This window comes from Oncorhynchus kisutch, linkage group LG4 (assembly GCF_002021735.2).
Source record: "Oncorhynchus kisutch isolate 150728-3 linkage group LG4, Okis_V2, whole genome shotgun sequence".
Lineage (NCBI taxonomy): Eukaryota > Metazoa > Chordata > Actinopteri > Salmoniformes > Salmonidae > Oncorhynchus > Oncorhynchus kisutch.
Window position 1 is genome coordinate 82,604,566 of NC_034177.2, and position 11,299 is coordinate 82,615,864.

The 11,299-nt window shown below is 41.6% G+C and overlaps 1 protein-coding gene across 4 annotated transcripts; it reads right to left on the reverse strand.

Moving 5' to 3' along the window:
- Positions 1-574: 574 nt before the first annotated feature.
- LOC116374041 (polymeric immunoglobulin receptor-like) lies at positions 575-8,557 on the reverse strand. 4 transcript variants are annotated; one of them, XM_031823837.1, is made up of 9 exons: positions 8,420-8,557; positions 7,920-8,225; positions 7,288-7,623; positions 7,007-7,118; positions 6,510-6,604; positions 6,256-6,296; positions 1,719-1,802; positions 1,403-1,462; positions 575-1,007 (listed from the first exon to the last, which is right to left on the reverse strand). In XM_031823837.1, exons 1-9 carry the CDS (start codon positions 8,475-8,477, stop codon positions 987-989), a joined length of 1,113 nt encoding a protein of 370 aa, XP_031679697.1. In that variant the 5' UTR covers positions 8,478-8,557; the 3' UTR covers positions 575-986. The 4 variants fall into 4 exon arrangements, 2 of the variants coding, with proteins under 2 accessions (XP_031679697.1, XP_031679696.1); XM_031823836.1 differs by having other exon boundaries at positions 575-1,010; positions 8,420-8,549; XR_004209872.1 differs by having other exon boundaries at positions 579-1,007; positions 1,719-2,085.
- Between the last annotated feature and the right edge of the window lie 2,742 nt (positions 8,558-11,299).

Below are 11,299 nucleotides of genomic sequence, written 5' to 3' on the forward strand. Positions count from 1 at the left end.
CCCCTTGTGAGACCATATGCTGGTGCGGTTGGCCCTGGGTTCCTCCTAATGCAAGACAATGCTAGACCTCATGTGGCTGGAGTGTGTCAGCAGTTCCTGCAAGAGGAAGGCATTGATGCTATGGACTGGCCCACCCGTTCCCCAGACCTGAATCCAATTGAGCACATCTGGGACATCATGTCTCGCTCCATCCACCAGCGCCACTTTGCACCACAGACTGTCCAGGAGTTGGCAGATGCTTTAGTCCAGGTCTGGGAGGAGATCCCTCAGGAGACCATCCGCCACCTCATCAGGGGCATGCCCAGGCGTTGTACGGAGGTCATACAGGCACGTGGAGGCCACACACACTACTGAGCCTCATTTTGACTTGTTTTAAGGACATGACATCAAAGTTGGATCAGCCTGTAGTGTGGTCTTCCACTTTAATTTTGAGTGTGACTCCAAATCCTGACCTCCATGGGTTGATAAATTTGATTTCCATTGATAATTTTTGTGTGATTTTGTTGTCAGCACATTCAACTATGTAGAGGAAAAAAGTATTTAATAAGAATATTTCATTCATTCAGATCTAGGATGTGTTATTTTAGTGTTCCCTTTATTTTTTTGAGCAGTGTATATAATACATTTTATTATTGCAGTACAGTAGTTATTATACATAGTAGCTGTCTATACTAAGATCTTAATACACGTTTGATCATGATTAGTTACAGGCATAGGACATTAAACTAGATCAATAAGATCATGATGTAAGAAATAAGAGACAAGGGGAAAGGTGGTGGAACAAAACTAATAACAGAAATGTAATGATAATCAGAACAAACACAGCAGACTGCCTTCAGTAGTTTATTACACTAAAGGATAGAGGTGTCTTCCTGGGATGGGTTAAGAGGTATGACAGAATCATATTGGAGGCAGATAGATGTTGTGACACAGGAGAGAGGAGTGTTCTGTCCTTCCAGTAAAAGGAAGGTCTTCTCAGTCAGTCACTACTGTGCTGCTGCTGCCCTCTGCTGGAGAGGAAGTGAAACATTCAGTCACAATCTCCATTGTGACGTTTCCACTAGATACAGATCAAGGATCAGCTTCCCCTCCTCCTATCCTAACCTTAACCTTTGGTGGGGATTTAAAAAAAATCTGACCCAAGATCATCATCTAGGGGCAACGTCACCCTAAACCCAGGTACAGTCCACACTGTAATGTTATGGATACACACTGATAACAATAGTTCAGCTGGTCACAATGTGATTATAACATTTTACATGCAGCAAAGCAAAACGACTAAGAAAGATTTGTGTGATTAAAGAGTGATGTTTAGTACACATAGTAATGTGGTGTTGTCTGTATCTTTGTTGAGAGATCAGCATCATCTGGTACAACAGACAGAGGAGACACCAACACTGACCTGTGTGGTCACCTGTAGAGCTAGTGAGCTGTAGACCACATAATCATCTGGTTCTGCTGACTACAGAGGAGGAACAGGAAGAGAGGTGAACAGGGACAGTTCTGTCATGATGGAGATACACTATGAAAACACACTTCTCTGTGAAATTAAAAGTGTAGACAGTTATAATTGTGATATGCAACATAAAGGTGATATATTAGGCCTACAGCTATAATGGTGGTGTAACCATGACTATATTAACACTGAGGAAACAATCACCTACTGTTGTTTCTGATAACATAATACTAGCTGTGGAGAATCAGTGGAACAGCTTTACCTTGGTCTGTCCTTTTAGTTGGGTCTTGTGCTGGAGGATGACAGTGCTGTATGTGACATCATCCTCAGCTTCAGGAAATGGATCCTGTTGGTAGAGAGACGCCCAAGTAACAAAAACGTGTTGTTATACTGTTATAGTGTACATTTACCTATTGCTTGTTCCAAGACAGAAAGTGATACTGGAAATACAATTGTTTTCTAAAACAGATGCACATTTGCCAAGGCTATGACGCTTTATGAGTAACAGCAAAAATGTTGTCTAAGAGCCGAGATGCTTGTAGCCATATGTTGCCCTTCTCTTCTGTCCTGAACTGATCAGGCATCACAGTGCTGTACATCACGTCATGGTGGCTCCCTGGGTTTGGGCTCTGAGAAATTGACAACACAGAAGGTACACTAACTTCAGAAACTCAGCTCACACTGCAGAGATGGAGGAGAGAGAGAGAGAGAGGGAGAGAGAGAACCCCAGCTCACACTGCAGAGATGGAGGAGAAAGAGAGAGAGAAAGGGAGAGAGAGAGACATCCCAGCTCACTCCGCAGAGATGGAAGAGAAAGAGAGAGAGATAGAGAGCTAGGCAGAGAGAGAGAGTGAGATTGAGAGAGAGCTAGGCAGAGAGAGAGAGAGAGAGACATCCCAGCTCACACTGCAGAGATGGAAGAGAAAGAGAAAGAGAAAGAGAAAGAGAAAGAGAAAGAGAAAGAGAAAGAGAAAGAGAAAGAGAAAGAGAAAGAGAAAGAGAAAGAGAAAGAGAAAGAGAAAGAGAGAACCCCAGCACACCCTACAGAGATGGAGGAGAAAGAGAGAGAGAAAGGTAGAGAGAGAGAGAGAGAACCCCAGCTCACACTGTAGAGATGGAGGAGAAAGGGAGAGAGAGAACCCCAGCTCACACTACAGCGATAGAGGATAAAGAGAGAGAGAGAACCCCAGCTCACACTGCAGAGATGGAGGAGAAAGAGAGAGAGAGAACCCCAGCTCACACTGCAGAGATGGAGGAGAAAGTGAGAGAGAAAGGGAGAGAGAGAGAGAGAACCCCAAATCACATTGTAGAGATGGAGGAGAAAGAGAGAGAGAGAACCCCAGCTCACACTACAGCGATAGAGGATAAAGAGAGAGAGAGAACCCCAGCTCACACTGCAGAGATGGAGGAGAAAGAGAGAGAGAGAACCCCAGCTCACACTACAGCGATTGAGGATAAAGAGAGAGAGAACCCCAGCTCACACTGCAGAGATGGGGGAGAAAGAGAGAGAGAGAACCCCAGCTCACACTACAGAGATGGAAGAGAAAGAGAGAGAGATAGTAAGGCAGAGAGAGAGAGTGAGATTGAGAGAGAGAGATCCCCAGCCCACACTGCAGTGATGCCAAAAATACTTTCACCCTGCCACCAAACATCAGTTGATTGTAAGCATTTTGCGAGACAATGGCTCAAAGCTAATGTCTACCTGACCGACTATTCCAACCTGGACTTGAACAGCGTTTATGACCAGGTCCACCTCTACAAAGCAGCAATCCCAACTTTCTCCAGGACCCTGAAGGACGTCACCCTGAACCGTACCCCCAGCAACTCACACAGGAGGAGCAGAGCAACGGACTCCCCACCCAGATTAGCGAGACACCCTCCCAGACCTATAAGACCCCCTCCTGAAAGACCTGCACTTAGAGAAGCCATGCCAAGATGACCTACACCCAGACCATAGCATCACCAGCCACATCCCAACCAGCTAAGACTCCCCCAAGCAAAACCTGGTCACACCCTTTATAGGTAACCCCCATTTCAGACCTATGCCCCTTCTGCCCACCCCATGCCCCCCACCCCTGTGGCAAGGACCTCAACATGACAGCAGAACATAAGCCCAGGCCGTGAGCAGAGCAACAGCCCCAACAACCACTATAACACCCTCCCAAGCCCCATCCTGCAATCTAAGAGGTACAGTTGAAGTTGGAAGTTAATATACACTTAGCTTGGAGTCATTCAAAATCATTTTTCTACCTCTCCACAAATGTCTTGCTAACAAACTATAGTTTTGGCAAGTCGTTTAGGACATCTACTTTGTGCATGACACATGTAATTTTTCCAACAATTGTTTACAGAGAGATTATTTCACTTATAATTCACTCTATTACAATTCCAATGGGTCAGAAGAATACATAAACTAAGTTGACTGTGACTTTTAACAGCTTGGAAAATTCCAGAAAATGATGTCATGAATTTAGAAGCTTCTGATAGGCGAATTGACATCATTTGAGTCAACTGGAGGTGTCCCTGTGGATGCATTTCAAGGCCTACCTTCAAACTCAGTGCCTCTTTACTTGACATCATAGGAAAAATCCAAAGAAATCAGCCAAGACCTCAGAAAAAAATTGTGGACCTCCACAAGTCTGGTTCATCCTTGGGAGCAATTTCCAAACACCTGTTCATCTGTACAAACAATAGTACGCAAGTATAAACACCATGGGACCACGCATACCGTTCAGGAAGGAGATGTGTTCTGTCTCCTAGAGATGAACGTTCTTGGTGCGAAAAGTGCAAATCAATCCCAGAACAACAGCAAAGGACCTTGTGAATATGCTGGAGGAAACAGGTACAATAGTATCTATATCCACAGTAAAACGAGTCCTATATCGACATAACATGAAAGGCCACTCATCAAGGTAGAAGCCACTGCTCCAAAACCGTCATAAAAAAAACAGACTAGGGTGTGGAACTGCACATGGGGACAAAGATCGTATTTTTTGGAGAAATGTCCTCTGGTCTGATGAAACAAAAATAGAACTGTTTGGCCATAATGACCATCGTTATGTGTGGAGGAAAAAGGGGGAGGCTTGCAAGATTTGTGAACTGTTGCCACAAGAAAAACCTTTCCAACATATATTTGTGTATTTATTTTCCCTTTTGTACTTTAACTCTTTGCACATCATTTCAACACTATAGGTGGCAGGATAGCCTAGTGGTTAGAGCATTGGACTAGTAACTGAAAGGTAGCAAATTTGTGGTGCTGCTCCTGAACAGGCAGTTAACCCACGGTTCCTAGGCTGTCATTGAAAATAAGAAGTTGTTCTTAACTGTAAAAATGTATAGACGTATGACATTGGAAATCTATTTTTAGAACTTATGATGTTTACTGTAAATGTTGTTTTGTTATTTAACTTTGTTTACTATCTATTTCCCTTGTTTTGGCAATGTAAACATATGTTTCCCATGGCCCCCCCATTTTTTTTTTGAATTTTATGAATAATGACAAAACAACATCTACGTTTAAATAGATCTATAACTAATTAAACTCTACCCTGTTTTATTATATCTGATTAATAATGTTAATTCACAAGGAAGGGATTGTGCAGCATGAAACAGGGGGTAATTAAACATAATAAATACCATTCCAGCTGGGTTGGGGAGGAATGGATTGTGGGTTTTTAAGTAAGTAAAGAGGGTCATTAACCTATGGTTGAACCAACTCAACTTAGCTCTGGGATGTTTAGATAAGGCAGCGAGTGTCTCCCTAGGTTTTCCATTATCTGGAACTGTCTGCTGAATATTGATAGACGAAGGTGAGATTTCAGAAGTTAATCTTGATATGGTTTGTGTCTGGAGTGAGTGAGCTAGGGGGTTGGAATAAACCTTTGAACCTGTTTTGCCTTGGTCGATAGGAGGAAGGATATTTTATATCCTATGACGTCAAATTTTGTATATAAACTGTTGTTAGTGGTTCCATGGCAGCGAGCTCCGAGAATAAATACTATAATCTAATTTTGATAAGACTGGTCTCTATCTATTTTATGCAAATAGGAATCTTACAAATTCTTATAAAATAGACTGAGTGAATTTAATTAATGAACACATATAGGAATTATGAAATTCCAATGACAGAGAGATCGAGAGAGAGAGATGGAGAACACCAGCTCACACTGCAGAAATCGAGGACAGAGAGATCGAGAGAGAGAGCGAGAGATAGAGAACACCAACTCACACTGCAGAAATCGAGGACAGAGAGATCGAGAGAGAGAGATAGAGAACAACAGCTCACACTGCAGAAATTGAGGAGAGAGAGGAGAGAGAGAGAGAGAGAGAGAGAGAGAGAGAGAGAGAGAAGGAGAGAGAGAGAGAACCCTGGCTCACTGCAGAGATGGAGTTATTGGTTCTAGTCCAAGATCTCCACAGAAAAAGACCCGTTTTATTCAGTTTGTATCTGCTGTGCTATTTTTCTGGTGTTGGTCACTGTGCTGTATGTAATGTCCTGCTTAGAGTCAGCAAACTGCAAATAAATAAATAAATAGCAAAGAGGAACAGGACATGTGTATTTACCACCTAAACCACCGTTTAGTGAACTGACAATTTCCTGTTATCTGTCTTTTTAACATTGTTTTTCAACATATTGAGCACTGTAAGAGCTTGGGTTCAGTTAGAATATGGGACCTTTTATGTCAACTCATTGATGATCAACTGAACAGGTAACGCTGGAGTCAAATGGTAGATGATCCCAAATCAAGAACAGATTTGCAAATGGTTGAAAATAATAAAATTAAAGAAGTGTATCCTACCACTGAGTTGTTAGTTGTCTGGTCCTTGGCCTTATTGTCCTCTGGAATAAAGAGAGGGAGATGTCAGTAACTTCTGAGTTTGTTATAGTACAATAATACCTCTGAATGGATTTCTTAAAGACAATTCCTCCAAGTATTTTCTGTCCTTCAAGATGAATCACAGGCAAGAAATATACTGTTGGTCACAATATCAATACATTTAGTATTTTCTAAACTATTCTCCTTTTTTATATTCACATAAAATGACTATTTACTATGCCTTCTCCACATATTCCACGTTACTAGGATACCAGCTGTCACCACCACCAACATGCCCAGAGAGATGAGTAGGACTTTCACATCTATGGACCTGATGAATTACATATACGAACTTGAATTAAAAATACAATTAAAATAGATCATTATAAATTGTTGTATGCACTTGTTGTGATACATGGAACAATGATTTATCTGTTCACATGTGTGGAAGTTGACCATGCAAATGAAGAGATATGATTATTATTGAGATTAGGACTATTTATTAAGTTTGCAACTTGTCCTTGCACATGAGTGAGTATAACACAATAATGCTACTTCTCACAAGGCAACCACAGAGATGTTCTACCCAGGAGGAAGTGATAACAGTCTCTATATGCATTTAGGGAGGGTGTTTGGTTAGCATTAACTGTTGAAGTGTATGATGGAATTGTAATGTTTCTCTGAGTTCATATTATCTAACAACATGTGGGATAAAACATCTGAAGGTAATAACCTCTGGTGGACTTCCTCCATGTTCCCCTCAGCTCCTTGACTTGTGTTGTCAGTCTGAACAGGCTCAGCAGTTGGAGAGGCAGAGGGTTGTTGAGGGGTTGGATCTTGGGTTGCTGTGAGGTAAAACAACAATATCATAAATGAAGTTAATGGTAAACCAGATAGTCAGGTTGTATAGCAACATCACATTCATAGTTCATATTACAATTAGTTCCAGATGATACCAGTGGATAAAACAAAGTGAATCACATTGATCATAAAGTATGTGATTGATCTACTAACTTGAGGTGATCTTAGAGGTTCTCTGTGTTGCAGTTTGTTGACTGACAGTGATGTGAACAGGCATCTCTAGTTCTCCAACTCTACACCAATACCAGTCAGTGTTCTCCATCTTCAGTCCACTCATAGTCACTGTTAAGACTTTTCTGTTGTTGGCATCACTAGTCCGCATTAATGTCACTGATGTTCCATTTAAAGTGCCAGAATTCCCACTCACACAATCACCACCCATCCTGCACCACTTCATGTCTCCAGAGTTACTATAGTAACAACAGACAGTGATACTCCCTCCTTCTACTCCAGTCACTTCCTGTTGTTCCACATAGAGTTCTGGAGTACCTGAACACAGGTAAAAAACAAGAATTCAGAGAAGAAAAAAGTGCTTTTACAACAGCCTCCTTATAAATTCCTTCAAGCTGCATTCTGTGATTGGTACATCCATTTTTGGTCTTTTAAATTCATAATAATTATATATAGTCATTGATTCTTGAAGAATGTAACTATCCTCACAATCTTAGTTCTGTTACTCCATCATGACACAAAATATAATCTTGTTTTAACTACATGTACAGTATAGCTCTGTCTAGGAATGATTCATTCTACTTTACTAGATACAAGCAGTGAAGGGATCTTACCTGGAGTGACAGACAGGTAGAACCTTTGTATCATGAAATCTGTTCCTCCATTGATCTCCACAACACACCTGTAATTCCCATAGTCCCTTGACACCAGGTCAGTCATGGTCACAGTGAAGATTCTCTTGTTGATGTCATCAGAGATTGAGGTCTTACCACTGCTCTTAGGATGGTCAGTACGTACTACATAAGAACATACATCCCAACCTAATCCTTGACACCAGTATTTCACATGGTTGATGTGATTCAGATCATAGCTACATGGGAAGGTGATGGAGCCTCCAGTCTGCACAGACACATGCCTCGCTGTGGACAAATCAACACAAAACACATTTAAATTAGAGTTAAAATGTAATAGAATCTTTATACAGGAAACATTTAAATATCACATTAATCCAACACTTGAAACAGCTTGTTCATGATTGAGATTGATTATACAGTGTTTAAAGTGAACTGACCCAGGGGACTTCGCCCTTAATTCATAGAAATGTGACCCTTACCTGCTGAGAGTCTGTCGAAGATGAGGAGTAGGAGGAGGAGGGAGGGATGAAGAGCCATGTGAGAGTTAGAATCTGCCTCTTATGTTAAATGGTACCTGAGCACAAATGTGTGTCAAGGACCAAGGCACCAGCCAGAATGACTCTACTTCCTAATGTTAATAGACTTCACTGTCTGTAACTCTCTTCCTGCTTCTGTTTGTGTGTACATTCCCCCCTCAGTGGCAGATAGGAACCACTGCAGTATATAGACTACTTTAAAACACTTCTTAGGGATAGCCCCCTTTTTTTAAATGTTCGCCTAAATGACATACCCAAATCTAACTGCCTGTAGCTCAGGCCCTGAAGCAAGGAAATGCATATTATTGGTACAATTTGGAAGGAAACACTTTGAAGTTTGTGGAAATGTGAATTTAATGTAGGAGAATATAACACAATAGATCTGGTTGATCAGGTGCTTCTACACCTGCATTGCTTGCTGTTTGGGGTTTTAGGCTGGGTTTCTGTACAGCACTTTGAGATATCAGCTGATGTACGAAGGGCTATATAAATAAATTTGATTTGATTTGATGATTTGATTTTGAAGAAAATACAAAGTTAAAACCAAATGGTGATTTTTTTACTACCATCTTTGAAATGCAAAAGAAAGGTCATTGTTAACCTCTTGAGTGTAGGGGGCAGTATTTTGATATTTGGATGAAAAACGTACCCAAATTAAACTTCCTATTTCTAAGGCCCAGAATCTAGAATATGCATATAATTGTCAGATTGGGATAGAAAACACTCTAAAGTTTCCAAAACGGTCAAAATATTGTCTGTGAGTATAACAGAACTGATATTGCAGGCGAAAACCTGAGGAAAATCAAACGAGTAAGTGGCCTTTATTTTGAAAGCTCCATGTTCCATAGTCTGCCTTCACTCCATTTAAAGGGATATCAACCAGATTCATTTTCCTATGGCTTCCCCATGGTGTGAACAGTATTTAGACATAGTTTCAGGCTTTTATTTTGAAAAATGAGCGAGAAAGATCACATCGCGTCATTGTATGGCTGGGTGCCAGCAGTGTTTTGTATGCGCAACAGCTTGAAGCAGTCATTTTCTCTCTCTCCTATTGAAGAAGCTACATTCCCGGTTGATATATTATCGATTATATATTGTAAAAACAACCTGAGGATTGATTATAAAAAACGTTTGAAATGTTTCTACGAACATTACGGATACTATTTGGAATTTTCGTCTGTGATGTCGTGACCGCTCGAGCCTGTGGATTTCTGAACATAACGCGCCAACCAAATGGAGGTATTTTGGATATAAAAATAATCTTTATGGAACAAAAGGAACATTTATTGTTTAACTGGGAGTCCCATGAGTGCAAACATCCGAAGATCATCAAAGGTAAGCAATTAAATGTATTGCTTTTCTGACTTTCGTGACCAATCTGCTTGGCTGCTAGCCTTTTGTAATATTTTGTCTACTGAGAGAGATGTGCTTACAAAAACGCTTGGTATGTATTACGGATATAGGTATCCTGTGAGTGTATCCTGTGTGTGTATTTCTTTTCTGTCCTTCTCCCCTCACAGGTGGCAATCATCATTCCCCAATCAGTCACCATGTGGTCATCAATCAGAAGACACACCTCCTGTTTCCATTACCCAATCACATCCACTCTCCCTTGGTTTAAAAACACATTCAGTTGTTTCCTCTGGAGCTCGATCTCTCTGTTTTAATCTCTCTGTGTCGCTCGATCTCTCTGTGTTTCAATATCTCAGTGTCTCTCGCTCAATATCTCGCTCTCTATATCTCTCTCTCTCTCTCTTTGGATTGAGCTGTCTTTTGTTTTTGCAACTACATTTCACTTTGTCCCCACCTGTGAGTATTGTTTTGGTTATGGTGTTTGTTTGATGGTGGGAAAAGGGGGTACCAAGACAAGTTGCCCATGGGCATACATTACCCGTAGGAATACTTTGTCTAAGAACACTAGTTAGAACTGGGCAGACCACCCACTGTATTTTTGGTTAGTTAGCTAGCTGTTCTTAAAGCAGATAGTCTAGCTTAGGGGTGTTTTTGGATAGTTATTATTTATTTCCTTGGGTCCAGCTCAGCCCCTTTTCCGTAAAAAAACTATGAAAAAACCATAATCTGAGAACGGCACTCAGAGCCCAATCCAGCCAGAGAAATATCCGCCATTTTGGAGTCAACAGAAGTTAGAAATAACACCATAAATACTCACTTACCTTTGATGATCTTCATCAGAAGGCACTCCCAGGAATTCCAGTTCGACAATAAATGACTGATTTGTTCCATAATGTTCCAAAAAGTCCATCATTTATGTCCAAATAGTCACTTGTTGTTAGCATGTTCAGCCCTGTAATCCATCTTCATGAGGCACAGGCACTTCGTCAAGACAAAAACTCGAAAAGTTCCTTTACAGTCCTTTAGAAACATGTCAAACGATTTATAGAATCAATCTTTAGGATGTTTTTAACATAAAACATCAACATGCTCTGCTCCGGTGCGGAGAGAAGTACCCACGCTGCTCGCGGAAATGGGGCTGGATAGAACGCCGTTCCCGGACTGGGCATCGGCGCCGAAGGCGGCTCCGGCCAGGGAGCTGAGTTGACCGACGTGCCGGTGCACCGGTGCAGAGGAAGACTCCTGCATTGGAGTGGGACTGGATGCCGTCCCTGGACTGGACATCGGCGCAGAGGAAGGCTCCTGCCCTGGAGCTTCTGGACTGTGGACCGTCGCAGGAGGTTCCGGACTGTGGACCGTCACAGGAGATTCCGGATTGTGGACCGTCTCAGGAGGTTCCGGACAGTGGACCATCTCAGGAGGTTCCGGACAGTGGACCGTCTCAGGAGGTTCAGGACTGTGGACTGTCTC

Excerpts from the sequence above, each read along its gene's own strand:
- LOC116374041 (XM_031823836.1), bottom strand. The coding sequence starts at position 8,477 with ATGGCTCTTCATCCCTCCCTCCTCCTCCTACTCCTCATCTTCGACAGA. Across the intron at positions 8,226-8,419 it reads CTTCGACAGACTCTCAGCAG|CGAGGCATGTGTCTGTGCAG; the intron begins GTAAGGGTCACA and ends ATTTGTCCACAG. Across the intron at positions 1,803-6,255 it reads AGACAACTAACAACTCAGTG|GATCCATTTCCTGAAGCTGA; the intron begins GTAGGATACACT and ends CTCTACCAACAG.